Here is a 27900-nt window from a genome sequence, read left to right as displayed (position 1 = left end):
CGGTCCTCTTCAGCCAACTTGTCCAAACGGTCAAAAGTTTCCTGTTTGTCACATTTTTGGATTTTGTGAGAATACAGTATCATATACATTATTGTGGCTTTTAACTCATCATCTCCATGGAAGCTTTGCAGTATTATTTAACACCAGCCCCATGGGAATGAATGTCAAAACATACAAAGAAAGGCAAGAAATATTATGGTAATAGAAAATTTATGGTAGAATTTGGTTATTTTTCGTATTAGCACAATAAGGAGACTTAATAGCAAAGCATAAAAATTTCAATATCAATTTATTGCAATAAAGTAAGACAATACCACTGAAAAAGGCTATGAAATAAATGATGTGAAATTTATAAAAAATTCTTGATTAACTTCTGGGCTACTTTAAACCATAATTGCACTGTAGAGTTAAAAATTATGATTTCTGTATATTTTAGAATATGTTGTAAATGATTTTATGTTAATTCTGGTTGTAAATTAGTAATTTTTAAGATACTGGACCCCCCTCTCCCCCATATCCTAAAATTATTTGGGATCTCGGTGGAAAATCTGGAATGTATTTAACCTAACCTAACCTAGGATACCATGTCCTTACCTCTACTCAACCAAACCTACTTAATATGTTGTAAATTAGGGTTGTGACCTTACCTACCCTCACCTAATCTAAGCTAACCTTGGGCAGAGGGGTGGGGCTTTGGCCCTCTCCCACTGAACCTTCCCTACGTACCCTAGTGTTTGGTCTTAGTCTGAACATGTTCAATAAACCTTAGCTTCATCAGAATCAAAAATAGCAGAAGTATCACAGGGATGACTCGTCTACGTCTTTGCCTTGATGTTGAAGAAACAGGATTTCAGACTGAGGAGGTTGGAGCCGACTAGCTACGGTAACAAATGGTGCAGCGGCTGATCCTTTGGAAATATGTTAAAACAAAGATACCTGCCTGGATATATATTGTTTGAAATGTTCCAGTCGGTTGCCTGGTTAATGTTTAATCCAGACTTTGATCTTTCCCCCAAGGATGTTCAGTATTTTGCATGTGTAGATGTGGATTAGTGGAGTCCACAAAATATTCAGAGTATTTACTGTCTGGTGCACTTAACCTTAAGTCAAAGACTTGGAGACAGAATACTTGTCACTCATAATAATGTTCCCAAGGTTAATAATTGTTCATTTGGAAATACAAATCATTTGCCTTTTGTAAAGTAGTATCCTTTTAACATGAGCTAGAAGCAGTCTTTCAACCTTGTAACAAGATGAATTAAATGGTGGTTCATGGGGTGAGTGGGAAATATCCCTCACTCAGCTGCCATCACTAAACACTTTCCCTTTGGCCGCTATCCTCGTTTGCCCGCTGTTAAATGAGGAAATCCTGCTGTGCTCCTTCTGATTGCATAGTTGACCTTGTGTTTTTTTGGTATGGGTCTTTTTTTATAATAAAATTATTGCCATTTCAGTGATATGAAGGATGTCATGACCCTTCATTGCCTCCAATTTATGTGGATCTTCACCATTTAATAGTCCTTCGTAAGAAAGAATTCGGCCCACTTGAGCTGTTTGTCAGCATCTCTTGCAATTGCCAGTAAATGCAAGAAGTAGGTGTATAGAAAAACCTCTATTCTTTCTGGCTTTCTGACTCTGAAGTCTAACCAGTGCTCTCTTCCAGCCTGTCTCAAGCTTTGGACAGAGATCGCACTCTCAAGACTGCTTATCTCTCAGCTTTGGCCTTGATATTAATGGTGGAGAAGGTACATGGCATGCCACATCTTGTTTGGCTTTTGAATGGATGGGGTTTTCTTTCCCTTGAGTTTGTGGTGGAAACTCCTGACGAGACATTTGAGAGCTTCTTTATCCCTTCCTTCCAAAACTTTTTTGGCGGTGACCTGGATGAGATGCTTTTGTGCCCAGTTTATGCTGTTAAGTTCTATTTGAAAAGGACCTGCTCATTGAGACCGGAGTACAGGATGCCAGTCGCCCCACTCTTGTAAGAGTACATGAAATCAGTGTTGCAGGACTATCGCTCGCCTTTCTGGGGAACTTTTTGATATTCCACGTAATGAAGGCATGTGTCTGACATATACAGACTACCTCTACCTTGTTCTACGTATGGGATGTGACCCACAAATCCTTGGAAACATTCTTGAACTTGTAGTAAGATCTCAACAAATTATGAAGGCACCAAGCTCCACTGGATGGCTTAGTATCTTGCCTAGTGTAAGTCTGAAGATGTGACTTATGTAACCTAACTCAACTTCCCTCTTTCTCTCTAAGAACAGCGTGTAGGCTGGAGTACCTGCTAGAATCAGCTAGGATACAGATAGTAGTACTTAAACTTCAAGCAATCAGTCTTAGCTTAATCCTTAAGATGTGTCTTCCTCTGAACCCCCTCTTATATCAAGTGTGGTTGAGATATATAGCTGATTCAGAAGTCATTGCAGGTACTTGGTATTAGCCAGAAGTAGCTGCCTTTGTCTTTTCCCCCAAGGGGGATTTCATAGTTCTCTGAAGTTTTCCGTATACCAGTGCACTCCTTTCAGTAGTGGTTACTATGGCTGAGGTGGCCTTACAAATCCAATAATCCATATACCAGACAAAATATGAAGTACAGTGGTACTTTGAGATACGAAATTAATCCGTTCCGAGGCGGCCTTCGTATTATAGTTTTTCGTATCTTGGAACACATTTTACATGTAAAATGTCTAATCCGTTCCAAGCCCTCCAAAAACACCCCAGTAAATTATATTTCCAGGCCTAAAACACGTTCTAGGGTTACAACGCCGATCCGACGGAAGAAATATGACTTTCCAAAAAAGGCAAAATACTGCACATACTTGGATAATATTCAGCTGCATGTAATGTTCAACCCCATTTTTACTGCATATATTAGGACTTTAGGAAATGTCCCTTAGCAATAAGCCTAGCCTATGTCAGCGGTTGCTACTGAAATCTAAACCTAAGAGCTAAAAGCTTAGAATATGCCAATAAAATGTATAAATAATCAGTATGTACTCATGTCAAATAATTATTAATTAATCATTAACTATAATACACAAACAAACAAAAAACAAACCTTCCAATCGATTGTTTACATTCAGCTCTTACCCGTCTTACGAGTATCGAACGAGCGCCAAGCAATCATTTTTCCTAGCACACAGTAAGCCATAAATTGTCATTAGTATCTCTCTTCAACTAATGAAACTACCAAACAGTATAATAACCATTCATTTCTATTCTTTATTCTATCTTTACCTAATGGAGATACCGAGTTACTGACAGCTATAATGAAACATACGTATACGTAACGTAATAATAAAACAGAAGAAGAATTCTAAAAAATACGTATTTGTTGTCAGTCTGATTTATTTTATATTTTATGATATCTAATTCACAATTTTTTTTATTAAATGTATTGCATGTACTCATTTCAAATAATTATTAAGTAACCATTAACTATAATAAACAAACAAAAAAAAGCTTCCAAACGTCTGTTTACATCCAGCACTTACGAGTATCGAACGATCAACAAGCAATCACTTTACACAGTAAGCCATAAATTTTCATTATCTCTCTTCAACTACTGAAACTACCAAACAGTATAATAACCATTCATTTCTATTCTTTATTCTGTCTTTACCTAATGTTTTTTTTTTATTAAATGTATTGCATGAATAAGTTTTTCAATTTACAGCATCCTTTTACCAATAGAATACTTAAAGCACAAGGGGTAGATGCTGACCAATAGGAGAGCAGGACCTTATGGGTGACTAGCATCAGGACCAATGGGAGAGCGGGAGGATGGTGGCGAGTTTACTCAGTTGGCGGCGCAGGAGTTTTAAAATTGTTCTCGGTGGTCCGGGCGAATCTCAGGACTTTACAGCAACAACCTTTCGTATCTTGAAAACTTTTCGTATATAGAGCAGTAAAATTTTTCGCATTGGCTTTCGTATCTCGAGTTTTTCGTAAGTAGAGCCTTTCGTATCTCGAGGTACTACTGTAATTACATTCTTTGCTTGCATGCACAACTAGGAGCACGGCGCCTCTGGGTGGTTTAACTTCTAGCCAACTGGTCAAGACGACCCCATACCTAAGGTGTAAGCCTTCCTTATGTAGGAAACAAAATACAAATTTTTAAAAGCACTTATTATATTCATTAGATATACAAATCAGAGCCTTTTATAACATAAACCTACCAAAGCCACCTTGCTTTATCTCTGTGGCCTGAAGAAGAAAAGTGGATAGTGAACTAAGGTGAGAGTGAGGAGTATATAGGCTCTGGTTCATATTTAAAAATTTGTCATTTTTTATCCTAAAAGATCTATTGAAACGCTCATTATTATATAGTAAGATACAGGTGGAAATGGCATATAACTACCGGTATGTCAGTAGTAAAGTAGCAATCAACTCCAGTGCTTATATAAGCAGTTGGATTACCAGCCAGAAAGTTCCACCTTCTTGTTGTTAAGCCAAAACATGAATTTGCAAAGGTTTACAATTTGGTGCAGAGCACCTGATTTGAAAACTTACTAATTACCTAAGGGTAATGGTACTATTTTTATCTGCTTTTTAAGTTTCATAAGTGATGGGTTTCGTTAGGAAACTGGAACGGTTTCCAAACATTGGCAAAAGTAAAGGTTTACAGAATCTAGGTACAAAGGTTCTATCAGGTCATATATTAATGCTTTTAGTGTACCCACAAAATACATCACTAAATGCCTCTCAACTCAGTATCTTGACCCTTTTCTTCTGTGGAGACTTTAGTCTCGGGCACGTTCTTCCCAGTCGGCTGCCCTGCATTGCTAGAAATCACACCTCAATGAAACGGAATATGTATTGTAGTGCAAAATATGCCTTCCAACGCCTCTCCTCCCTTTCTGGATCTCGCTATGTATTTTCTTCAGAATTCAACTTGTGCAGACTTGTAAAACCAGTTATGTCAACTTGTACAGACTTGTAAAACCAGTTATATGTCTAACCTGGAAAGGGACAAGGAGAGATTAAAGAAATTTGACGTAGAGGGAGGAATAAAGGAATAGGCTCATAAGAAGCTGATTGTTTTGTTTGTACATAGCTCCTTTAAAAGCAAGTGATTATGAGTGGTGACATGACAAATCAGCCTATAAGTCCTTTGGGAAGAAAAGTATGACATTTTACAGTACAGGAAGCCGAGATTCTTGAGATGTGGAATAACTTGAGAATACTTTCCCAATCCCTTATAATGCTCTGTATGTAAGCAAATATTTTAACATTGGAATGGTGTGTGTCTTATGATACTGTATACAAATAAATTTTATTGTACAAAGTACTAGTCATAAAATTATTAATTGAATCAAGAGATTTGTACCGTTGATCTTTGTGAGTTTCAAGGTTGTAAGATGGAGGAAGTATGTAACGGTAAATATGCAGAATACTGTTCATGCTTTGGGCTAGTAAGCACTCAACCAGCATGGTTTAAGAAAAGTGTGGGACATCACACTGGATGTAGTTGACATATTAACCCTGGTCACTTCCAGAATATATAAAAAAATAAACATATTAAGCAATAGGTCTTTATAGTGTATCTTTCTTCATATGTTCATGGTCTTCATAGTTTTGTGTTGCAGAAAAATACTATGTTAGAATGAATATGCGTATGTTTCACTCCTTTTACTATGGATGTTTTCCTTTGGTGTTTTATAATGGTAATTTTTGCATATTATTTTCCAGCAGTAACAGCGACCATTTAGCCAGGGATTATGGCTCAGTCTGGGAAGCAACCGCAGGGCCGTGAAGCTTTACTAAAATCATACAACAAGAGACTGAAGGATGACGTTAAATCAATTTTGGATAATTTCACAGGTTAGTCGATGAGTTGGCTGTTGGCGGCGAGTTTGGAATTTTATTGGTCAAAATTTTTGTTGCTACAGATTGTCCGATTTAGTTTCTGGCCTGTGAATGTGCTGCCATTAGGCTAGTAAAATGTTGTATCGCTTAGCTTCTGTAGGAGCTGGAATCAGTCATTTGTAATGAGGTAGGTAACTTTTTCTTCAGTTGCCATCTAGTGGATGTCTACTATGCTCTCATTAGGCTGAGTTTTTTTTAACTTTTTTCCTTTGTGTGTGTGTTTATGCTCTAGCATTTATTTTTACTTAAGGTAAAAAGGGAGAAAAATGCTAAGATGTTGTGAAGGACTGGAACACATTTGGGTGCTTATTGTCTCCTCTGGTTGTAGACTCACACAGGTATTGTAGTTCCTGTAGAGGTAGGATTTGTAGTCCTTTCCTGTGCCTCTCTCCACAACATCTGTATGTACTACAGCTCTCCCCTTTATCCAGGGAGGGTAATGGTGGCAAGATGAGATTCTACTATGTGCTTTCCTTCAATGACAGGTCAGGGTCCTCAGTGGGACCCTGACCCGTACACACTGTTCGCCACTACCCACTCCTAGGCTCCTCCTCCTTCTCACTGCCATCTTCTCCATCTCCTGACGCCACAAATTCCCTGGAACTTATTTTAACCAGACTCCAGCTGGCACTAGATATTTTTCCCTTGTATTTAGAACACAAGTTTGTTAGTTATGAAAAATACATATCGATTTAAAATGTGTAATTTCTGTTCCAGGAATGTAGTAATCCGTTGAGTGTTTGCAGATGTGGTTTCCTCTTAATATTCCAGGATGTCTGCCTTTTGCTGCTGTCCTCAACCACTTAGACCAAGGAAACTTCTGCTGCTGTTTCTTTTGTTCATCTGCTAAGGAGGTTGGCCTTCCTGTAGTGGTTGTACTTCCTGTGGGAGATACTGGGGCATCAACCATGGTGTTCAAGATTACCGCAATGACCTTATTTGTTTAACTAGACCTTCTGCACTGTAGGTGTGCAAGGCAAAGGGCAAAGCAAAGAAGTTTTAAGTGCTGTTTTACTTCCTTCTCCTCTTTGTCATCAAGCTGTTCCTTCCTATGCCTTGCCTTCCTCTTGATCTTCCTCAGGTGAGAAGAGTCCTTCTCAGGTTCTGGGAAGCGATGATGTTGGTCCACCATAGGTGGGATTGTTACTGCTCCTAGTGAGTATGCTCGGTACCCTGTGCTAGCCTGCTCTTTTTTCATACGCGAACAAACCTTTGGTCTTAACAATAGGATAATTTCTAGAGCCTAGCTGGATCCAGTTAAAAAAAAAAAGATGAAAGCAAGGAATCTTGTGATATCTGGCAACGCATGCGTAGATTGGGTGAAGGATGATCGAAGACCATTCACCTATGATCGCGCATCAGTCTTTCTTTTGACTGCCTGGGCGAGAGTCGTGTTAACCTCTCTTGGCCTTTTCCCGGTTCATTGTCCGTTTTGCTTCTGTTTAGTGTGTGTGTGTGTGTGTGTGTTTGGCTGGTATTATGGCTTCTTCTGCTCCTCGGCGTCAGCGTATGTGCCCCGCCCCAGTTCCAGGTTTTCCGTGTTCTCGTATTTTGACTTCGGCAGCGACCAACCCTCACATCACGTGCATTAGGTGCCATTCTAATTTTGGTACCATTACGAATCCTTGCACGGAGTGCCAGGCATGGCCTAAGGAGCATTGGAGGTCGTTTTATGGCAAGAGAGAACATCGGAGGGTTTCGACTCTTCCTACTTGGGAAGGTTTTGGGCCTCTTCCCGATGTTTCGTCTCCTGCAGTAGTCAGCCCTCATAGTAGCGTTGGCCCTGCGTCTCCTTCCTTTTCTTCCGTTGATTCGTCGATGGAAGCATCGGGAGACCCCCAGGCTAATGTTTGTAATGTAGCCCCTTCTTCCTCGATAGTTTATTTGGTTCCCGAGAAGGGTGAGGCTTTTTCATCAATCTTTTCTCTTCCAGAGTCGGAGGTGTTCAAAATGGCGGCGATTTGGAAGACGCTTGGACTAGGGAGTACCCCGTCCTTGGAGGGGTTGCTAGTGCATTTTGTGGAGGCTCGCACCCCATCTCCCCAGTCTGGCCAGGCCATCCCCCCTCCTCCCGGCCTCGTCTTCGTGGGTAGCAGCAGTCGGCCATCTTGTATTGCTACGCCAGTGTCTGCTGCTGCTTCGAGTCGGAGTGACTGGGAGGGCGGTGGGTGGCGTCAGCCCCGTTGATGGCGTCACGGATCCGTTTTTGTGTATTCCTCCACCAGTGGCGTCTCATTCCCCCTCGCACCGAGGGGAAGCCGTGACATCACCACCACTTGTGACGTCACTCCCAGTCGTCTCCTCTGATCCACCTTTCTCAGCCGTGACGTCATCACTGCCATCCAGTTCGCTACATCTCCTTTCCTTGTCATCGGAGCCTTCTCTGGCACATCAGTCTGAGGTCATATGCCAGGCAGTGCTTCAGAGGTTGGACTGTATTGGATGTGAAGTTGGCTGCCTTATTGGTTGGGAGGATTGGTAGGAAACGTGTTGCTTTGTCCCCGCCTCCTGAGAAGAGTGCGTATAAAAAACCAGTGCTATCCTCCTCCTCTCTTCCCCCTCTACGCCCTGTTGGCGTATCAAGCGTTGGAAGGCTAAGGACTTTGCTCTTCCTTTGCCTTTGAGGGAGGAACAACGCGGACGTGTTCCCGAGAGTGCTGTTGTTTATGGGCAGTGTTTAAGCGGTGTGATCTGCAGGAGATGCTTCGTCCTTTGCCTCAAACCTTGGGTGTGTTGCCCCCCCCCCCCCACCCCCCCCCCCCCCCCCCCCCCCCCCCCCCCGTTTGCCCCGTCCATGCACATCGCAAGTGTGTTGCAACCTCCCCTGCCCGTGCACGTGATGTTAGTGCTCCTTCTTCCCCAAGGCCTATTCGTCACCATAAGGATCTCAAGGCGCCTGTCAAGAGATCTAAGGTAGTGAGCACGGAGTCGGTGCAGCTGGAGTGTTTGCCTGCTCTCTCACTGGTGCTTCCAAGAGTTCGACTCCTTCGATCTGAGTGTTAGAGTTTCCCCCCCCCCCCCATCTCATGTACGTAAATCCGCCACGCTTGTGACCATTCATGAACATGTGGAGTCATCTGTTGGGGTAAGTGATGTTCCTAGTGTTATAGTGGGTTCGTCTCGGAAGCTGACGCATGGACCCAGGCCAGACTAGTTAATTAGGGTTTCGGGCTGTTAGGCTGCTAACCCTTCCATTAATTTTGGTGGGGAAGGTGCCTTAGAGGAGCCTACACATCCTTCTCGTTCTCGGTCTCCATTGCCAGAGCAGGATTGGGAGACACGCAAGAGTTTCTGTCTTCCTTTTCGGAAGTTATTGATCTCATTCGTGGGTTTAACAATTTGGAAAGTAGGACTCAGGCTCGGCCGTCTTACACTCCTTCTTGTTTTGTGGAAGCCTTGGTGGGAGCTACTCAGGACCCCAAATCATCTCTTCAACTTCCTTTGTTGGGGGCACGTTCAGTCGGTCTCGCAGAAGGTTAACGCCTCTGTTTTGGACCGGGACGGTTCGCTTCGCTCTAGGGGCTATACCAACTTCTACCCGCCTCTCACGAGACATAGGAAATACTATGCTATGAACTCTGCATTTTTGTTGTCACGCCATCTTAACCCAGATGTCATTCTCCTGAAGCCGGGATTAACTTTGGAACAGGTGAGGTCTGTGGCTCCATCCTTGTCTCCGCAAGATGCCTCAGCATTGGAATCTACGGCGGCCTCCATGTTGCAGATGGTTTCTTGGCTGGACCTCTGGTCTGTGGTTATTGTCAAAATAGCTTCCAACAGGTCCCCGGAAGGGTTGGTGAGTGCCTCCTTGCTTGCCAGTCTGTTGCAGTCCGGGGGCAAGGCGTTTTCATATTTGACTCACCTTAGTGCTAATTTATGGGCTAATCTTCTGATTAGAAGGGACGCGGCTTTGTCTAGGATGGAGAGATTGTTTGACACCGAGTCCTTGCTGGCATTGAGGAACGGAGATCTGTTGGAGTCCCAATTTTTTTTCCTCGGACAGAGCTCGAGAATGCAATAGACCGGCGCCAGGTTGACACCAAAGACAGACTGGTGCACCAGGCTGTGTCCGAGTCGGAGTCTCATCCTCGGAGACGTCCGGCTCCTCCTCCTCCCCCCTGTTCAGCTGCAGTCAAGGAGATCGTCGCCTGGTAGGCCGTCGAGGACCCTGAGTTTGGCAGGGCCTTCCCGTTCAACACAGCCTAAGTCATAAGATCAATGCCCCTTTCGCTCTGGTTCCTTTAAGCCAAGAAGGGGCCGTCGGTAGGTTAGGCACCTCTCCCTCTCTTGTGCCATGGGTGGGGAGGGGTGCCTGGCTGGCCATTGGGCTAAGTGGTAGAGTTATGGGGTGGAGAAGTGGGTGGTAGATGTCCTTTGGGTGGGACACCTTCCGTCATTCGACTTCTCTCCTCCTCTATTGGACAAGCCGCAACTCAGGAAGGCATATCCTCCAGATTCTCTGATCTAGGCTCTTCGGAAGGAAATGCTGGACAAGGATGCGATAGAGGAAGTACTGCGTCCATCCCCGGGGTTTTACAGTCACATCTCCTTGGTGCCCAAGGCGTCGGGAGGGTGGAGGCCTGTGATTGACTTATCCACCTTGAATCACTTTATCAGAAAGACACGGTTCAAGATGGAGGAGACCCCGCGCTCGGTGTTGGCAGCCGTGAGGGAAGGCGACTTCATGCTGTTTATAGACTTAAGGGACGCATACTTCCAAATCCCTGTTCATCCCACGTCCAGGAAGTTCCTTCACTTCTCTCTTGCGGACAAGGTCTTCAAGTTCAAAGTCTTGTGCTTCGGGCTGACGACAGCCCCTCAATGTGTTTCACAACAGGGTCTTCTCTTTCATGTCAAGTTGGGCCCATCCTCAGGGGATCTGTTTGCTGAGGTACCTCGACAATTGGTTAGTCTTGGCAGTTTCCAGGGAGAAGCTGCTGCAGGACAGGGATCGTCTACTTCGGTTCTGTCTGGAACTGGGCATATTAGTCAACCAGGAAAAGTCGAACCTCGTACCTACTCAAAGGATTCTCTACCTGGGCATGGTTATCGATACGACAGTGGCAAAAGTTTTCCCGTCGGATCAGAGATCGGAGAAGTGCGGGCAGTGGTGCGCAACTTCCTGTCAGTCACATCAGTCTGCTCATCAGTGGCAGGTTCTTCTGGGAGTGTTGTCTTCCCTGGAGAAGCTGGTCCCTCGTGGGCATCTTCATCTTCAGTCTCTGCGATGGTACTCTCCCTGTTAATGGTTCCTCTGTCTCTGGAAGTGAGAGAAGACCTTCATTGGTGGTTGGACGACCAGAATCTGTTGAAGGGTGTCCCTCCGCATTTTCTCTTTCCACCGGACTTCCTTCTGTTCTCGGACGCCTCCTCGCGAGGTTGGGTGCTCATTTAGGTGGCCTCATCGCCTCAGGCGTTTGGAGTTTGGAGGACAAGCAGCAACCATATCAAGCGTCCTGGGTTGAAGGCGGCTTTCCTGGGTCTGAAGGGGTTTCGAGGAAGTTAGAGGGTCATTCTGTCATTCTCATGTCAGACAACACCACGGTGGACCTATGTGAACAAACAGGGAGGCCTAGTTTCACGTCAACTTCATGCTTTGACCGTCGAGCTTCACCAGTGGGTGGTCAGAAATTCGGTAGAGCTCTCAGCCAGGTATATCCCAGGGAAACGGAACGTGGTCACAGACAAACTCAGTCAACCGGGATCTGACCTAGGCACAGAGTGGTCCCTTCATCAAGTGGTGGCAGGACAAAGCTTTTCCAGATTTTGGGGGGAGACCCATGCTGGACCTTTTTGCGACACGCTTCAACATAAAGCTGGTTCCAGATCCTTTAGCATTGGCAGAGGACGCGTTCCAACATCCCTGGGGACAACCTGGAGGTGTATGCCTTCCCTCCGTTTTGTTTGATCCATCAGGTTCTGAACAGGCTGATGAGTTCACATGGTCTCAGGATGACTTTGGTACCCCCTCTGTGGCCTCAGGCAGAATGGTTTCCAGATCTGCTGTCGTTGTTGTCAGAGGTTCCAAGGGAGATTCCCCCTTGGCGACATCTCCTGTGTCAGCCCATGTGGAAAGGTTCCACCAGTCAGTAGAATCCCTGTCTCTTCACAGTTGGAGGCTATCAAGTATCTCCGAGCGAGAGGCTTTTCTCAGAGACCAGCTGGGCACATGTCCAGCAGTCTTAGAAAGTCGACCTCTGTGGTTTACCAAGGCAAATGGGCAATCTACTGTGATTGGTGTCGTAAATGGGGTTTTTCTCCCCTCGTGACCTGTATTCAGCGAATAGCAGACTTTTTAACCTTCCTCAGAGACGAGAAACGTTTGTATATTTCTGCCATAGAGGCTACAGGGCGGCCCTGAGTTTAGTGTTACGCCTTAAGGGTATTGACATCTCCTCTTCCTGGAAACTTTCCCTGCTAGTTAAAGGGTTTTATTAGCAGTTGGAGTTCGCCTAGAGAGCTCAAGGCCTCCCAACAAGGGATGATTGTTCCCTTGGTTCTTAAGAGCTTCACTAAGAGTCTGTATGAGCCCTTGCGTTGCTCATCTGACAGGAACCTGACGCTCAAGACAGTTTTCCTTCTGGCTTTGTCATCTTCCAAGAGGGTAAGAGAGCTCCACGGTCTGAGCTATGAGGTGAAGCACACCAGGGGTTGGGGCCAATGTCCTTCGAATTTGTCCCAGAATTCGTGGCCAAGACCCAAAATCCCTCTGTGCATGATGACAGGTTCACTTCATTTTCCATTCCATCACTGACTGACTTTGTGGGTGGTGATGCTCAAGAGCTTTTGTTGTGCCCTGTCCGGGCCCTGCGTTGCTATCTTAAAAGGACTCGGCACCTTAGACCAGGCTGCCACAGACTTTTTGTTAGCACAGGCTGTACAAAGAAAGAGGTGCCTAAGAATACTATCTCTTTTTGGATATGGGAAGCCATCAGACAGGCATACTTGACTCTTGATGATTCTACCACCATATCTGTGCAGGCTAGAGCGCATGACGTTAGAGGTATTGGTCCCTCTATGGCTTTCAAAAAGAACTTGGCTGTACATAGAGTGCTGAGTGCTGGTACTTAGTTACACAAGTCCACGTTCACCTCCTTCTATCCTAAGGATGTTGCCCACAGATCTGCGGACACGTTTTCCCTGGGTCCTGTGTTGGCTGCCCAACAGGTTGTGTAACTCATAGTTGCCTTTAACAGAGTACCTTTGTATCTTACCTAAGATGATTGTGTGGATGAGAGAATGAGTGAGTTGGTTGGTCTCCTTCTTTCTCTTGTACCTTTCCTTCTTCCTTCGGGCGGTTTAAGGAATAGACACGTCATTCGCTGGACTGGTCTGATACAGGTAAGGTAGTCATACTGATAGTGTGGTCGTGCAATATACAAATATCTTACCCGCTATTTTGTAGTATATGCTCCACTCCTTGGCAAGGAGGGGTTGGGAGTAATACAAACCCTGGTGTCTTGGTTTGTTATTGGACAGTCAAAGTTTTTCTTTGGTTTCCTATACAATGTTTATCCCATATATCATTGTACGTCACTCAGGGTCTGAGTCGTTAGATATCAATATATCTAGCTTCTCAACGGGCTTCAGTCCCTCTCCAAAACCATTCCTTTTGAGTTGGACTGGTGGGTAGGCCCCCAGCCGGTCTAGGATGTCTTATACCTCCCTCCAAGTATGAGTCTATCCTATTGTTAAGACCGAAGGTTTGTTCGGGTATGAACAAATGACAAATTTTCTAAGACAATTTGTATTTTTCATAGCTACAAACCTGAGGTCTTAACGTTATACTGCTTGCCTCTAGCTGCCCCTCTATGCGTTACAATATCCTGAGTTGGGAAAGACTGATGCGCGATCATAGGTGAATAGTCTTCGACCATCCTTCACCCGATCTACGCATGTGTTGCCAGATATCACAAGATTCCTTGCTTTCATCTGGTTTTTTTTAACCAGATTCGGCTAGGTATTAGAAATTATCCTATTGTTAAGACCTCAGGTTTGTAGCTATGAAAAATACAAATTGTCTAAGAAAATTTGTCATTTTTTAGACGAGAACTGCTCCCAGGTCTTCACCTGTGTTTCACCAAAAACCACTTGATGTTTTCATGGTCCACAGACTGTATGCACACAAGTCTTTAAAATTATGATTACCTCTTTTCTTCCCTTGAACAGAGGGGGCTGACAATGGTATTACCAAACTTGTGTAATGCTTAACCAGGGGTTGCTGGTGGTTCTCTGAAGATTTTTCTGCTTGAAGTAAATAATTAGACAATCTTGTTCAAGTGTACGGCCGTAATTGCTGTGGCACCATTATGTCAGACCAGGTGAGAGGTTACAGAAATCATCACTCCACCTAACTCACATACGTGACTGAAATCGTGACACTTTTGGATGGGTCTGAACTTCCAGTCAGGTGCATAAAAGGCAGTGGTTTGTATTTCAAGAGGAACAAGTAATAAATTTTCAAAGTAATTTGTAATTTTCATAGATATACAAATCAGAGACATTTATTTTATTTTCCACTTCAGCCAACTTAGTTCTTGATGCTGAAGGGAGATGTGCTTGGTAACAGCAGGTGAGTGATGGTGTTTCCCCACTTATTCACCTTTACAACCACTTAACTTTCTTGTTCTGGAGTTTCAATGACTAATTAGCCCATGCTGAGGAATACTCCCACATTAAAACCTCTGGTTTGTATACCTATGAAAAACACAAATTACTTCTGAACTATTTTTTTATGTATTTTTGGACCCTGAAAAATTCTGACCCATAATTCTGGGTAAGAGTAGACAACCCTCCTAATTATTATTTCTATGAATCTTACTTTTCATTCATATAGCTGTAAGATTTACTTGGCTGTTGACAAAATGAGACCAAAAATAAAAGGGAAAATATTTATGAAATAAATGCCAATCATCCTGTAGTTCATTAGTTTTTTTTTTTTAATCAGGCTTTTATCGATATGCAGTAGGTACCTTATAGTTAAGATTTTGAAGACATGAAAAAACACACTTCATCAGTTGTAGTTTGTCATCTACATAATGGTGAGTTTCTGCACATTCAGCTCTGCCTGACACAGCTATCGTAGCCTTTGAATGCATTCACAGACGCCTTTCTGTTTCAGAAATAGTGAAGCTTGGGTTGGTTGAAGATGAGAACCAAGTTACAAGGATGACACAAGTGGAAGAAATTAACTTCCAGATGCAAGTGAGATCTGCAAATATTGTAAGTGATAAACAATTCTCCCAACTTGATATTTATCATTATTTTTTGCTCGGCTACCATTTGAGACGTCATGCATTTTTAAATATGCAGTAAATCTCTTTAATTGTAAGCTAAGTGTAAGGTACTGGCTAGCTTAGAAAAGGAACTACTAAGTATAATTGCTGCTAGTTTTTAAGATATGTAGGCATTCTTCAAGTGCTGGCTATTCTTTTCGGAGAGATAGACCCCAAAGTTTCTGCAGAGCTGAGGTGCCACTATACATTTTTTATATATTACCTTTGATTCCAAAATGGTAGGCATTGGAGTAGAATGTTATGGAGAATATATTTGGGAATAACTTTACATATTCCTACAGAAATATAAACTACTTAGAAATTTTCCTAGTGCAAAGTGGGGACCATTATTGAAGATTTTAGCAAGTTTGTTTTGCCAACGTTGCTCCACTCTTCTCTGACTGCCTAGTTCAATAGTGCTGTGGGGGACAGCTGAAAAGTGCTCTAAAAATGAAGATACCCCCACCAGAGGTATAACAATGGAGTTGTACTTAAACCATTATCCCCGCTCAACGTTTTCCTTTTAACCTTTTTAGCGTAAACTTCCTTACAATTTTTTACGCAGTGCATATGCTTTCTTTGTCATATTCTTACACTTAAACATAAATAAGGCATAGTTATATATGCTTTATGATACGAGGAGTCATAATATGACTGTCATTTTATTGCTGGAAGCATGTAAAAGTAAATAATAGAGACTTTTATTACAAAAGTAGTGAAAAAAAAATGGTAAAACATAATTTCATTTACGTTCACAAGCAAACGGTCACAGATATGAACATTGTTACCTTATTCATTGTTGTAGAGCATTTAATGAGCTTTCTAACGACACCAAAACGAATAAGCTAACACAACTTGGTATGGGTTTAAAGCAATTTTGCAAGAAACACCTTTTGCATGTAATTTCTTTGTATGATTAGTCATTTGGAATTGCCATCATTTGTATGTAATTCTATTACTATAGATTATAAAGGCAAAAATTAGAAGATGCTACCAATGGCATAAGAGACATTTAAGATAAATAAAGTAGAAACAAAATCTAGTAATTGGCATCATCATGCAACATAATGTTTTACAACAGATTCCTCTTATGCACTGTAATCAGCTGCATAAGAGGAATAAAAAGCGCACGCATAATGAGTAACTAATCTTACTTGTCTCTCTCAGCCTCATCCTCACCATCTTAAATTACAATGGTCATATTTGAACAACTGTCACAGTTGCATATCTACATTTTTGGCCTGCTCAGATGCATGGACATTTCCTTCCATCAGTGCATCTTTCATCCTTACAGAAGGGTGGGGTGTCAAGTCACGTAATTCCTTTGGGGCAGACTCCTTCAAACTGTTACATATTGCAGATCTTGATTACACTTCATGCAACCATAATTAGTAGGATCTATTATCTTTGGCTTTGCGATATGGCTACTGCACCAAATTGTGATCTGTAACTTTGCTCTGAGAGCATGCTGCATGAAGCCATCATCAGTGGGTGGGAGAGAGAATAGTACTGGTTTTGTGAGTTGAGGTTGGCATCTGAAGTGCAGCTCATTGAGGGTATTACATGACTTGCCTTTAAGACCCTTTTCATACATCAAAAGGATGAACTTTCTAGCTGCTTCTAGCCCAGTCTCCTTATCTGCACAGTGAAAGTCCGCTAGTCGTATTAGAGTATCTGGGTGTTTTTGAAGGATAGCATAAGTAGTGTGTTTTCAGTGAAGAAACCACTGGTTGCATCACAACCTGTAAGTGCATATGCTGCTGGTAACAATGAAAAGAGCTCTTTCCCAACCGATGCAACAATATTAGACAAGTATAAATCTCCCGGGTGACAAACTTTCCCAAGTGACCAGATTGCATATAGTATATACATCTTTGCTTAATTTTCTTTTAATTTGGTAGAATAACTAAGACATCTGTATCATCATTTCTAATAATACATGGCAATGATGACATGTGTTGCATGCAACAGCATCTTTGTGTCTGCCTTTTCATGGGTTGAGAATAGTTTTTCTGGATATCTGCCTCCTTGGCAGGTTTTTTTCTCTCACAACTTCTCCATTAGGATAACCTCCAACAATTACATGTGTCTTTTCCTCCAGAAGTCTCTCTGAGACTCTGGCCTCTACGTAATGACTCAGAAAATGAAATGAGTCATTTTGTTCATTCACTTGAAAAACTGTCTGTAGTTGGGACCCTGTCTATTTCCCACAATGATATGAGAAGGAGCACCAACGGTAGTTAGTATGTCACCTTGCCGCTGCCGCTCTTTGCCTTTGATAGCTGAACTTGAGTCACAGCGGTCATACACTAACATAAGAGTTTCAATATCAAGGCCAGGATTCATAATTTGGGTGATCAACTTCTTGAAAATAACTTCTCCTAGGTCATCAAATGTGATTCATGAGACTGTTCTTTCTGAAATGGGTGAAAGTGCCTGAGAGTCTGGATCACTTCAGATATCTTGTTTTTCAGTAGATTAAATACTCCAAAATAACTAGCTTGGTGGTTCCTGTACATATTGTTTTGGAGTTTTTGGGCAACGATATGGAATTCATCATCAATACAAGGGAGGCCATTTTTGTTGGCGTAGGTGAGTCAGTGTAACTGCAACATTCACTCCTCTTATTCCTTTTGCAAAGTGCTTACCTTGCAATAACATTAGGGCTGCCCCACTAGCATACACATTGGAAGGTGTTAAGATATCTAGTAAGCCACCATCTCCATATAGCTCTCCAATGCTATCAGTGAAAGTCATTATAAGATGCTTACCATCGATTCTGGTGGTTATACTGCTTTGCAGTTCAGGTTTTGACCAGATTATCCACTGTGCCTTACTGTAAAAGGCAAGGTCAGCAGTCTCTAAAACATGTGGCTGGCCTTGGGATTTTGCAACAGAAATCAGTCTTAATATAGCAGATACTCAGTTGAGAAATTTGAAGTTGGAGCACTGATGAAAGGCAAACCCTCTCACATTGGCAACAGGAATACCTGTCTGTCATACTAGTAGTATTGCATTGAATCCTGGCCACGCTGGTAGGAAGGCCATGTCATCAGTATTTCTACACAATTTCCAAACTAAATCACACGCCTCCACCTGCCTGTGCAAGTTCACGACATAAATTGAAGATGGTTTCCTCTGCAAAATGCTTTGGTTCAGGTCTTTTATGAGGTTTGTTAAAGATTGAAAGTGGTTTCTCCATATACTGCGGGTAATGCAAGTATCTTTTTCTGTGACCTTGGAATGCCACTTGACTTGGTTCTTTGATATAACATGGATCCATACAGTGGGTGGTCGATAAGCAATCAAGTGTTTCTTCATGCTGGTCAAAATTGTTGATTGAAGCATCTATGATGGAAGTCCAGTCACCTTACTTGTACGTACTTAACAATTCCTCGTGGAATGTATGCGCCATCTTTATGTTATCTTCCTCTACCACTGATGTCATAAACTGTCTAACCTCATCATATGGAATAGAATAGCCCAGACCATGCAGTTTCAATGAGTTGCTGACTTCCAAATTTGTGATGCAGGCAAATACCTAAACCAAAACCAAAACTGAAAGGTGTCGCAATGTTATGGCTGAGTCCAATGATGTTGTAACATATTGCTAATGTTTTTACAAGATTTTCACTAACGTATCCATCAGCATGGCATGTAGCATTGTAGCATTGGTGAAGGCTTTGTCTGAGGTACACCAAGAAATGAAATTCAAGTGACCGGTGTAAGGACAAATAATGCAATTGTGAAGAAAGATGCAAAATATACAATCAAGAGTAAACTTAATGAGGGTTCTGAGCCCTGCTGTCAGCTGGCTCATTTCTTCGTGAAAAACTGACTTTAATTCAACTTCGAATTTTCTAGAAAGTTAATTTTGGTTTCATGAGAAAGCTCATTAAATGCCCTAAAACAATGAATAAGGCAGAAATGTTCATATCTGTTACCGGTTTGCTCATGACGTAAATGAAATTATGTTTTTTCCATTTTTTTTCACTACTTTTGTAATAAGTCTCTTCCTTTACTTTCACATGCTTCCAGCAATAAAATAACAGTCATATTATGATTCCTTGTATCATAAAGCATATACACTACGCAAAAAATTCTAGGGAAGTTTACGCTAAAAAGTGTTAAAAAGAAAACGTTGTACAACTCCATTTCTGGAAAGTAGACTAAAGCTTCAATTTGATACTACTTTCAACTTGTTATACCTCCAGTATGGGTATCTTCCTTTTTAGAGCCACTTGCCAACGCACTACAAGCTTTATTATAAGTAGTGATGATGGTTTGCACTTTATTAATTGAATATGGATATTGATAATACAAATAAGAGTGTGATTGAGCAATGAAAATGTGCATGACGTTAGTGTGTGTGTGTGTGTGTGTGTGTGTATGCGTGAGGCTGCTCTGTGGTTTCTAAGGTTGTTGAGTCTAACCATTTTTGTTCTTCCTGCTCAGCGTCTTAGACTTTTTACCAGGCTGCCTTATGGCTCAGTCTATGGTGTAACACATTGGCAGACTTTGATGTGACAGGTATCTCTTCCCAGGACAAGAAGGCAATGTTTCACAGATTACTGGCATCAGGAGGAAAGGTATTGACTTTTTAGAGCATCTGAGTTCCAGCCTCTGGGAAAATTGCTTTGGGAGAAGCATGGACATGGTTTCATCCCTTTTCTCCAGGCAGGTTTCCCACGAGAGTAGGCTCTCACCTAAGAATCTCAGTGGAGGCAGCAGTGATGAGAAGACGGATGGATCCTTAAAACCCATTACAGGGTGAAGACACCAACCAGTAGCCGAACCTTCTCATAAACCTATGTAGATAGGTGGTCCTTCAAGGACCTTTGTCCTCCCTATCCCACTTCTCAAACACTTATTGCAGTATTGTAATATTTTCATACATTCAACTTCCCTGCCAGATATATACTTAGCTATAGACTCCGTCGTCCCGACAGAAATTCAAATTTCGCGGCACACACTACAGGTAGGTCAGGTGATCCCGCCGCCTGCCGCTGGGTGGCAGGAATAGGAACTATTACTGTTTTAAGCCAGATTTTTCTCTGTCGCGGTACTAGTAACATCGTTTGCTAGTTCCTCCTGGCTTGATTTTCGAATTTCATTACGCCGTTGATCTTTTTGACTGCTATTTGGTGACGTATTGGATCTTTGGTTTGGCATACGCTATTGTGGACTGTTTTTTGGATTTGGATTTGGAATTTCTCATAATGTCTGACGTGTCGATTCGTTCAGAGTGTGTGTGAATGAGAATTGTTTTGTGAGACTACCGAAAGCTTCGGTGGATCCTCACACCACTTGTAAAAATTGTAGAGGGAATGTATGCTCGCAATTGAATACATGTGATGAGTGCAAGGATTTGAATGAGGAGGAATGGAAGTTGCTTGATTCCTACCTAAGAGGTGCAAAGTGACTGAAGATCCTGGGACTCTTGTGGCGAGGCGAAAAGCGCCTGGAGCGCCTGAAATGAGGCGTAAAGCTCCTCAAGTAATGGAAATGAGGCGCAAGGCCGCTATGGAAAAGCCTGAGAATGGCTGAAAGGAAATATTTAACTCCTGGAGGGCCTAGAGCGCCTGAAAGGAAACGTAGAGCGCCTGGAGAGCCTGAAGCGCCTCAAAGGAAAAGCAAAGCGCCTAGAGAGCCTGAAGCGCCTGAAAGAAGAAGCAAAGCGCCTAAAGAGCCTGAGGCGCCTGAACGAGGCGCGAAGCGCCTGAAGAGCCTGAAGTGTCCGAATGGAGGCGCAAGGCGCCTGGAAAGCCTGAAGCTGCTGAAACAAGACGTAAAGCGCCTAGAGCGTCTGAAGGCAGGCGCAAGGATTTTTACAATCCAGAATACAATTCGGATGAGTTATCGGAGTTTGAAGCGGACTTGGAGGCTCCTCTTTGGGATTTTTCTCAAGATCAATTTTCCCCTGACAGGGTCTCTAGGTGTCGCACAGCGATCGTAGCCCCTGTCGGGAAAAGGAATTGATCATGAAAAAAGGGAACAACATTTAAGGACTTCTCCTGGTAGGGACGAAAGGTGTCGCACAGGCGACCGTCGTCCTTGTCGGAAGGCCTTAGGGTAAAAGAACAACATCGGCCTTCTCCTGGCAGGGACTCAAGGGTGCCCACAGGCAGGCGGCTGTAGGCCTTGTCAGGTGCAGTCGGTGTTGCTACAAGCCCTTTACATTCCCGAGAGAGGAGTCCTCCGGTCGCACACTCTTCTCCGAATAAAACTCAACCGGAATTGGAGGATGTCTCGGACTCTGAAGAAAACAAGGGGGCAGGTCTTACAGATTATAAGACATTAACAGCCCTCTAGTTAAAAGAATTTGGAGAGTCTCTGAGTCCTGCTGCCCCTCCTTCTCCTCGGTCTTTATTTTCGAGTACAAAGGCTGCGAAGTCTTCCTCTTTCTTGAAGATGCAACCGACCATTTCAATGAAGAGGGCTTTGCAGTCGGTCGGAAATTGGCTTAAAACCAAGGAGGAGGCGGGGAAGACTGTGTTTACCTGTCCCCCTTCCAGGCTATCAGGAAAGAGAGGGATTTGGTATAGCACAGGAGAATCTACGGGACTTTCTCTTCCCTCATCTGCTGAAGCGGACTTCTCGACCTTGGTGGATTCGGCAAGGAGACATGCACTTCCATCGGCCAAAACAAGCTGGACAATGTCTGAAATGGACCATCTCCTCAAGGGAATATTCCATGTCTTGGAAGTTTTTAACTTCCTAGATTGGTCCCTTGGGGCTTTGGCCAAGAAGACGCAAGACCCTCAGTTTTTGGAACCAGAAGTCTTGCATAGTGTTTTGGCATGTATGGATAAGGCAGTGCAGGACGGATCGGCTGAAGTGGCATCCTTGTTCGGGACAGGAGTATTAAAGAAGAGGTCTGTCTTTGGTTCATTTCTTACCAAAGCAGTCTCTCCAGTACAGAGGGCTTCTCTTTTATACGCCCCTCTGTCTAAACAGCTTTTTCCTTCTCAGTTGGTAAAGGACATTTCCCATACGCTTACTGAGAAGGCAATACAGGATTTGCTGGTACACTCAGCTAAGAAGCCTAGACCAGCTGCTTCTGTCTCGAAGAGGGAGCCAAGACCTGCCCAACAGCCCTTTCGAGGTTAGAACTTTTAGCCGAGCCCCAAGGAAGAGATGGAGGAGAAAAGAGGAAGATCTTCCATCAGAGTCCCAAAGAAGAACGCTAAATGAGATTCCAGTCCTCCAATCACCAGTAGGGGCCATGCCAGCTTCTGGGATTCTCGGAAGCATGGGCTTCAATGAAAGCAGATTCTTGGTCCCTGCAAGTTCTAAGGAAAGGATACCTCATCCCCTTCAAGAACAGACCTCCATTGACGACGACACCGAGGGAGCTGTCAGCGAGATACAAAGACCCTGTAAAGAGAGAGATCCTTCTTGGGTTGGTGCAGCAAATGTTGGAGAAGGAGGCCATCGAGGTAGTACAGGATCCGCACTCCCGAGGTTTTTACAATCGCCTATTTTTGGTGCCGAAAGCCTCGGGGGGGTGGAGGCCGGTCCTGGACATGAGTGCATTGAATCGCTTCGTGGAGAAGACAAAGTTCTCCATGGAGACATCCAACTCGGTTCTCTCTGCTCTCCGTCCAGGAGATTGGATGGTCTCCCTCGACCTGCAAGATGCGTACTTTCACGTCCCCCTGCATCATTCGTCGAAGAAATATCTTCGATTCATGGTGCAGGGAAGGATTTATCAGTTCAGGGCTTTGTGTTTCGGCCTCTCGACGGCTCCTCAGGTGTTTACAGCGTTGATGAGGAACGTAGCAAGATGGCTACATCTGAAGGGGGTGAGGATATCTCTTTACTTAGACGATTGGCTTATAAGAGCGCAGACAAAACAAAAGTGCTTGGAGGACTTGGAGATAGCTCTTCAATTGATCAGATCTCTCGGATTGCTCGTAAACCTCGAGAAGTCTCACACAATCCCCAGTCAGACTATCGTCTATCTGGGGATTCGGATGGATTCTCGGGGTTTTCGAGCGTATCCATCCCAGGAAAGAATCTCGAAAGGGTTGGAAAAAATCTCGGTCTTCCTAGAGAAGGAACGAAGCTCAGCGAGGGAATGGCTCAGTACTCTGGGCACTCTTCCTCGCTGGAGCAGTTTCATCTCTCTAGGGAGGCTGAATATGAGACCCTTGCAGTTCCATCTAAGAAGGAGTTGGAACAGAAGAAAGGGAGATCTATTGGATACCTTTCCATAGGAGAGAGTATAAAAAACCACTTACGATGGTGGATAGAACCACTGAGAAGAAACGAAGGAGTGTCCTTGTCCCTTCAGAACCCTCGCCTAGTGTTGTTCTCAGACGCTTCGGACACGGGGTGGGGAGCAACACTAGGGACGAAGGAAGTGTCAGGCAGTTGGACAGAAGAACAGAAGGCCTGGCACATAAATGCAAAGGAACTCTTAGCAGTGCACTTGGCACTGCAGTTTTTGAGAACGAAGTCAGAGGCGTGGTGGTCCAAGTCAACTCGGACAACACCACGGCTTCTGGCTTATATAAGAAAACAAGGGGGGACACACTCTTTCTCCCTTTACCAACTAGCAAGGGATCTGTTGATATGGACAGAAGAAAGAGGGATTCGACTCCTGACGAGGTTCGTTCAAGGAGGAAAGAACATAAGAGCAGACAGATTGAGCAGGAAAAACCAGGGTCCTTCCAACAGAGTGGACCCTTCATTCACAAGTCTGCAGCAACTATGGTCTCTTTGGGGAAGCCTCAAGTGGACCTGTTTGCAACATTTCCTATCCAGAAAGGATGGAGAACTTTTGTTCGTTGGGGGATGATCCCAGAGCCCTATCCATAGATGCCTGATCATGGATTGGAAGGGCATAGACGCTTATGGTGTTTTCCCCCATTCAAGATGCTGGGGGAAGTAATGAGAAAGTTCGTGTCCTCGGAGGGAATGAGGATGACATTGATCGCTCCTTATTGGCCTGCAAGAGAATGGTTCACAGAGGTACAGGAATGGATAGTGGACTTCCTCAGATCTCTTCCCGAAAGGACAGATCTGCTCAAACAACCCCACTTCGAGAGGTATCACAAGAATATCCACGCTCTCGCTCTGACTGCCTTTCGACTATCGAAAGATTGGTCAGAGCGAGAGGCTTTTCTCGCAAGGCTGCAAAAGCAATTGCTGGAGCAAGAAGGTCCTCAACCATGCGGATATACCAATCGAAGTGGGAAGTTTTCCGTAGATGGTGTAAGGCGAAGAAGCTGTCCTCCTCCGATACCTCTGTGACCGAAATTGCTGATTTTCTTTTGTTTTTACGAGAAGAATCTCATCTGGCAGTGTTCAACCATAAAGGTTATAGGAGCATGTTATCAGCTGTGTTCAGGAATAGGGGCCTGAACATAGAGAATGACAAAGATCTGCATGATTTAATTAGATCATTTGAAACTACAAAATTAAGAACTTCTCTCACCCCTAGTTGGAATCTGGATGTGGTTCTCAAATATCTTATGTCGGAGAGATTCGAACCTCCCGATAAAGCTACTTTCCGGGACTTGACTAGAAAATGTATTTTCTTAATAGCTCTCGCCACTGCGAAAAGAGTGAGTGAGCTGCAAGCGCTTGACTCGAGAGTGGGTAAGAAGGATTCGGCTGTATTGTCCTTTAAACCTTTATTTCTAGCTAAAAATGAAAACCCCTCGAGACCTTGGCCTAGGACTTTCGAAGTAAAAGGCCTTTCTCAATTAGTTGGGAATGAAATGGAAAGAACTTTATGCCCTGTGAGAACTTTGAAGTTTTACCTGCAGAAGAAGAAGCAGTTGCAGGGTTGCAATCAAAGTTTATGGTGTGCGGTTAAAGACCCTAGAAGAGCTATGTCAAAAAATGCCTTAGCATTTTTTGTTAGGAACATTATAACTGAAGCCCACATGAGCTGTGATAGTGAGGCATATAAGACCTTAAGGGTAAAAGCACATGAAGTACGTGCAGTCGCTACATCATTGTCATTCAAACAAGAACATGTCAGTGAAGAACATCTTAGCGGCCACATATTGGAGATGTAACTCAGTGTTCGCCTCACATTACTTGAAAGATGTGAGAGTGACATATGAGAAATGCTTCTCTCTAGGGCCTTATGTATCAGCGGATACAGTGCTGGGGAAAGGAGAGAAGACTGATCCTTAATATTAATTTTTGTCCTTATATTTTATATATTGTGATTTTAAAATTATTGGTGTTGAGTTTTTAGGTTGTTTGAAAGGTGTTTGGGGATAACGCCTTTCAATCATATTTACTAATCCACGGTTAGGATCGGGTGATCGGGATCAGTATTTTACTCCTTTATATGCCAAGAGGCATAGGTATATTGTATGTAAATTGTGAATAAGACTCCAGTGACAATTGCCATTAGGTTCTGTTGAGTAAGTGGATAAGACCCCATTGACAGTCCTTTCAAGAGTTCTCAGCCATAGGGCACACCCTCGCTGAAGCTTTTGAGGCAAAGCAGACTTCTCAGCACAAGCTATGAAATCTTCCGCCTAAACAGGTAGGAACTAGGGTATTGTTAATTAACTTATATTACCTACAACATATGTTGTTTACCTATCAGGTCAGTAATTAGCTGTCTCTTGCCCTCCGCCAAAGGTGCCAATCAGCTAAGTATATATCTGGCAGGGAAGTTGAATGTATGAAAATGATATTTTTATTGTACAATAAAGTTTCATACATACTTACCTGGCAGATATATACGATTGTATGGCCCACCCAGCCTCCCCTCAGGAGACAGGTGGAAGAGAAAAATCTGGCTTAAAACGGCAATAGTTCCTATTCCTTGCCACCCAAGCGGCAGGCGGCGGGATCACCTGACTTACCTGTAGTGTGTGCCGCGAAATTTGAATTTCTGTCGGGACGACGGAGTCTATAGCTAAGTATATATCTGCCAGGTAAGTATGTATGAAACTTATTGTACAATAACAATATCATTTTTGTCTTATTCTATCATCTTTCCTATAATAAAAACTAGGAAGACTTAATGCCTCGACTGAGAGAGATTTCCAAGAAGAAGAGCAGAGACAATTAGCAAGGCGCCAACTAGAAACGACACTTTCTAAGAGACCACTGACTATGATATCATTAACTACTGTTACTGTCCAGACTATTAGGCACGCATACTTACATTGCTATTCTACGTTATCCTACTAAGACAATAGGACTTACTGTGACTGTGTAAGACTGACAAAGGACAATGTTTATTTACTAACTACTACTAAAACTCTCATGCCGGCTTCTGCAGTCATCCTATGTAGCTAGACATGTAGTACTGTAAGTATTCCACTACCTATATATTATACACTTAACTGTAACTATTCTCTGACATTGTTTGTGCGAATTATACCGCACTAATTATGATCCTTCCCATATCTGATGGATTCTCGGAAATCTCTGTCCCAATCAGCAGGATGCTCTCAAAGTTCTAGAATGCCAGTTTCCAAGATTTTGCAATCACATTTTTCTGTTGGAAACAACTGGAGGTTGGACATTGGCCTCTCTCTGTTGCATGAGTTTGTCCTACAGACTCATTTCAAGCTGGAAATGACACAGTGCTTTATTCCAACAGAGAAATGACTACAAAAATGACAAAACTACAATACCTATTTGGATTTGTTCCCCCACACAAATGCCCCCCACCCCTTGCAGAGACTTTGTCCATTGCATTTTTCCATTATTGAACAAAAGGCCAAAGGCAAGTTCCTAAATTTTTTCCCCTTATAATATGGATACTTTGTATGCTAAATCATTTCCTTATGCATTTACAAGGGGCAAGAATGAATCAGTTTTATAGAATTTTATCTGCCTCACAGTTGCCTAGAGACCTGAGAGTTGCCATGACTACTGTAAATTATCTAGTAAAGGTAACTCAGTTTAGCTCCATTGGATTTAAGTACTATGGTACTAATTTTTGCTGAATAGGCCAAAGAGCCTAATAGCTTGATAAACAAACATTGACAGATACTTGAAAAGGAAGTATGATTTAAAAAAAAATCTAACTAAATGTATGAACAGTAAGAGGACTCATTAATAACAAAAACAAACACTCTCATTTCAGGTCAGGGCAGCAGAGTCACTAATGAAGTTAGTCGCTGACGTCAAACAATATTTGATACTGAACGACTTCCCGTCTGTGAATGAAGCCATCACTAGCAATTCTCAGCTCTTCAAAGCCAAGAGCCAGGAGGCTGACCAGAAACTCATGGCGCTACGAGATGACATGGCTTTCGATCTCTACGAACTGGAGGAAGAGTTCTATGGGTCAATTTATAAAGAGAAGTAAACAAATGTTCGTGGTAAATGTTCTCAAATAAAAGGAAACTTTTGTACTTGTTCTGCTTTGCTTTGACCATATTCTTACGAATATTTATTGATCAGAATGTATGCTCTCATATTTCTGTGTATGTTTTCAAGTAGTACAGTAAATGCAAAATGTGGAATTAGATTTCTTTTAATTATATTATGGCTATGAAACGTAAATAGTGATGTGAGGGTTACATAACTTTATTCAGCAGTCTGAAAATTAGTCTCTCTGTCCACTTATTCACGCCTCAATGCTTTTCCTGTGATGGTATTACTCAGCGACATCAGTCAGTTACCAATGGAACATACAATAAGCCAATTGTCCTCTCTTCTTATGTTGATGGTAGTCCCATAAATGAGGCTGAATGAACTATTATCAAATGAGGCTGAATGAACTATCATCGCTCAAAACCAACACCTAGACTGTTTC

At 43.0% G+C, this 27900-nt stretch overlaps 2 protein-coding genes across 5 annotated transcripts in view; one reads left to right on the top strand and one right to left on the bottom strand.

The window, feature by feature from the left end:
• LOC135195521 (membrane-bound transcription factor site-1 protease-like) overlaps positions 1 to 27900 on the bottom strand; it is a 169844-nt gene that overhangs the window by 40977 nt on the left and 100967 nt on the right. The gene's annotated exons all lie outside the window — the stretch shown is intronic.
• On the top strand, positions 5699 to 27496 carry LOC135195409 (mediator of RNA polymerase II transcription subunit 22-like). Its single transcript, XM_064221662.1, has 3 exons — positions 5699 to 5832; positions 14999 to 15099; positions 27226 to 27496. The coding sequence occupies exons 1-3, from the start codon at positions 5730 to 5732 to the stop codon at positions 27448 to 27450; spliced, it is 429 nt and encodes a 142-aa protein (XP_064077732.1). The 5' UTR covers positions 5699 to 5729; the 3' UTR covers positions 27451 to 27496.

This window comes from Macrobrachium nipponense, chromosome 16 (assembly GCF_015104395.2).
Source record: "Macrobrachium nipponense isolate FS-2020 chromosome 16, ASM1510439v2, whole genome shotgun sequence".
NCBI lineage: Eukaryota > Metazoa > Arthropoda > Malacostraca > Decapoda > Palaemonidae > Macrobrachium > Macrobrachium nipponense.
Note: the sequence above shows the minus strand (reverse complement) of the source record. Positions and strands in the feature narration are given on the sequence as shown.

Excerpts from the sequence above, each read along its gene's own strand:
- LOC135195409 (XM_064221662.1), top strand. The coding sequence starts at position 5,730 with ATGGCTCAGTCTGGGAAGCAACCGCAGGGCCGTGAAGCTTTACTAAAA. Across the intron at positions 5,833-14,998 it reads AATTTTGGATAATTTCACAG|AAATAGTGAAGCTTGGGTTG; the intron begins GTTAGTCGATGA and ends TTTCTGTTTCAG. Across the intron at positions 15,100-27,225 it reads AAGTGAGATCTGCAAATATT|GTCAGGGCAGCAGAGTCACT; the intron begins GTAAGTGATAAA and ends CTCTCATTTCAG.